This window comes from Nanorana parkeri, unplaced genomic scaffold (assembly GCF_000935625.1).
Source record: "Nanorana parkeri isolate BGI_ZX_2015 unplaced genomic scaffold, ASM93562v1 scaffold3341, whole genome shotgun sequence".
Lineage (NCBI taxonomy): Eukaryota > Metazoa > Chordata > Amphibia > Anura > Dicroglossidae > Nanorana > Nanorana parkeri.
The window spans coordinates 13328-15276 of NW_017309609.1; the positions used below are offsets into that span (position 1 = coordinate 13328).

Genomic DNA, 1949 nt, shown 5'->3' on the forward strand with positions numbered 1-1949 from the left:
GGCTTTGGGTATTGCCGGCCATGCCGCCATTGGCGGAGTCATTGCGGAGACTTCGCGGTATTTCTGGATTCTGTGCCACAGCCAAACTCTGACCGCAATGACTCCGGATGGAAGTCTGGGAATAGTGCCCAATATATCCGACTGTAGGAGGTCCCCAAATAGTCCATGAAGGGACCATGTGTCTGTAAAGCGGTCACCGGACTCATGATTTCATGGGACCCCGAAAATCCTCAACATGTCATTTCTAAAGTCACGTTCAATGCAGCTTTCATTAATATAATCCCACCATGGGGTTCAGGCACTTCCTGTTATAGAGTGACAACGCTAGGTCCTTGTTCAGGCACTTCCTGTTATAGAGTGACAACGCTAGGTCCTTGTTCAGGCACTTCCTGTTATAGGGTGACAACGCTAGGTCCTTGTTCAGGCACTTCCTGTTATAGGGTGACAACGCTCTGTCCTTGTTCAGACACTTCCTGTTATAGAGTGACAACGCTAGGTCCTTGTTCAGACACTTCCTGTTATAGAGTGACAACGCTAGGTCCTTGTTCAGACACTTCCTGTTATAGAGTGACAACGCTAGGTCCTTGTTCAGCCACTTCCTGTTATAGGGTGACAACGCTCTGTCCTTTTTCAGACACTTCCTGTTATAGGGTGACAATGCTCTGTCCCTGTTCAGACACTTCCTGTTATAGAGTGACCACACTCTGTCCTTGTTCAGGCACTTCCTATTATAGGGTGACAACGCTATGTCCTTGTCTCCCAATAGTTCTCTTGCATTGTCACCCTGTAACATGGGATTCCAATGGTGACTACAACACCCGACTCAGACAGGGTCCACGGTTGTCACCATCAGAAAAACCCACTCTGGGAAATGCCATGCAGCCATTTCCGGAGTACATGTAGACATGAAGTGGCTGCAAAGTGGCTGCAGGAGATCAGGATTCCGTTCATAGAGCGTAGTTGAGCTCTTTGGTCGGCACCCCGAGGTTCCGGGCGGATGGTCACACCGATGGTGACTCTCTACTCGCCCACTCTGCCATTGTTACATCATTTTGTTTTTTGCAGGAAGTGACTCTTAAGGCTCCTCAATGAGTCTAAACAAGTCCCAGATCCAGTGACTATGCGACGTACAAACCTCTCCTGAGCCAAATCCCCCTTCATTTGTGTCTCACGCACTCCCCCTCCCACACACTGCAGCTCAGAGTGGGAGGTTCCAGTGCTGTCAATCCAGAAAGCAGTGGGTGTGGCTTAGCTTGTGAGTCGATAGTGACAATGCTTATAGCCACACCCACTGCATCATCTTCTCCTCCCACTGTAGTACAAAGAGACACAGAGGGTGACAACTCTGCTCTAAATCAGGAGCAGTGAAGCATTGTTGTCACTGCATCACAGGAAGCTGCTTTAGGTGGACTTTACTGGCAGGATCAACAGGTGTTTGTGGGAGTGCACATGGACATCTCGGAGGGAAGACTCACCCAGCTCATGCGCCGTGGTGAAGGCGGATGGCAGACCGTCGTCCTCGATCACTGAGCAGCTGCGTTTCGGGTCGCACATGGTGCCCACATCCGCCATGCCCAGCGTGTCGCACGTCGAGGCTCCGCACAGGTCCTGCATGGAGGACAAAACCTTCAATCAGAATAACAACATACACAATAAACTACAGGAACAATTGTGTCTCTATTTGCCGAGTTATTCATAGAACTACCCAACATGTTTCACGTCTTAGGAGCCCCCTTCTCTCTGTCTGAGATTATCCTTCTGTGATCCCCTATAAATACATTGCTCATGATCAATCTTCTAACACGCCAGACACGGGAAGGGGGGGTGATCAATATGCTGTTCCCTCTACAACCAAAGAATTGACATCCTGTAGGATATAGTTTGCATAGTATCACTCACTGTAACCTTCCCTACTTCCTCTCCTGCATGCTGGTAGGCAGGCAGCTTTG

General features: G+C 49.5%; 1 protein-coding gene across 1 annotated transcript in view; it reads right to left on the reverse strand.

Moving 5' to 3' along the window:
- Positions 1–1949, reverse strand: part of ADAMTS15 (ADAM metallopeptidase with thrombospondin type 1 motif 15) — a 48755-nt gene that overhangs the window by 13110 nt on the left and 33696 nt on the right. The window contains exon 2 of the mRNA XM_018574900.1: positions 1476–1608. Coding sequence (XP_018430402.1) covers positions 1476–1608 — 133 coding nt within the window. The remainder of the gene's footprint in view (positions 1–1475; positions 1609–1949) is intronic.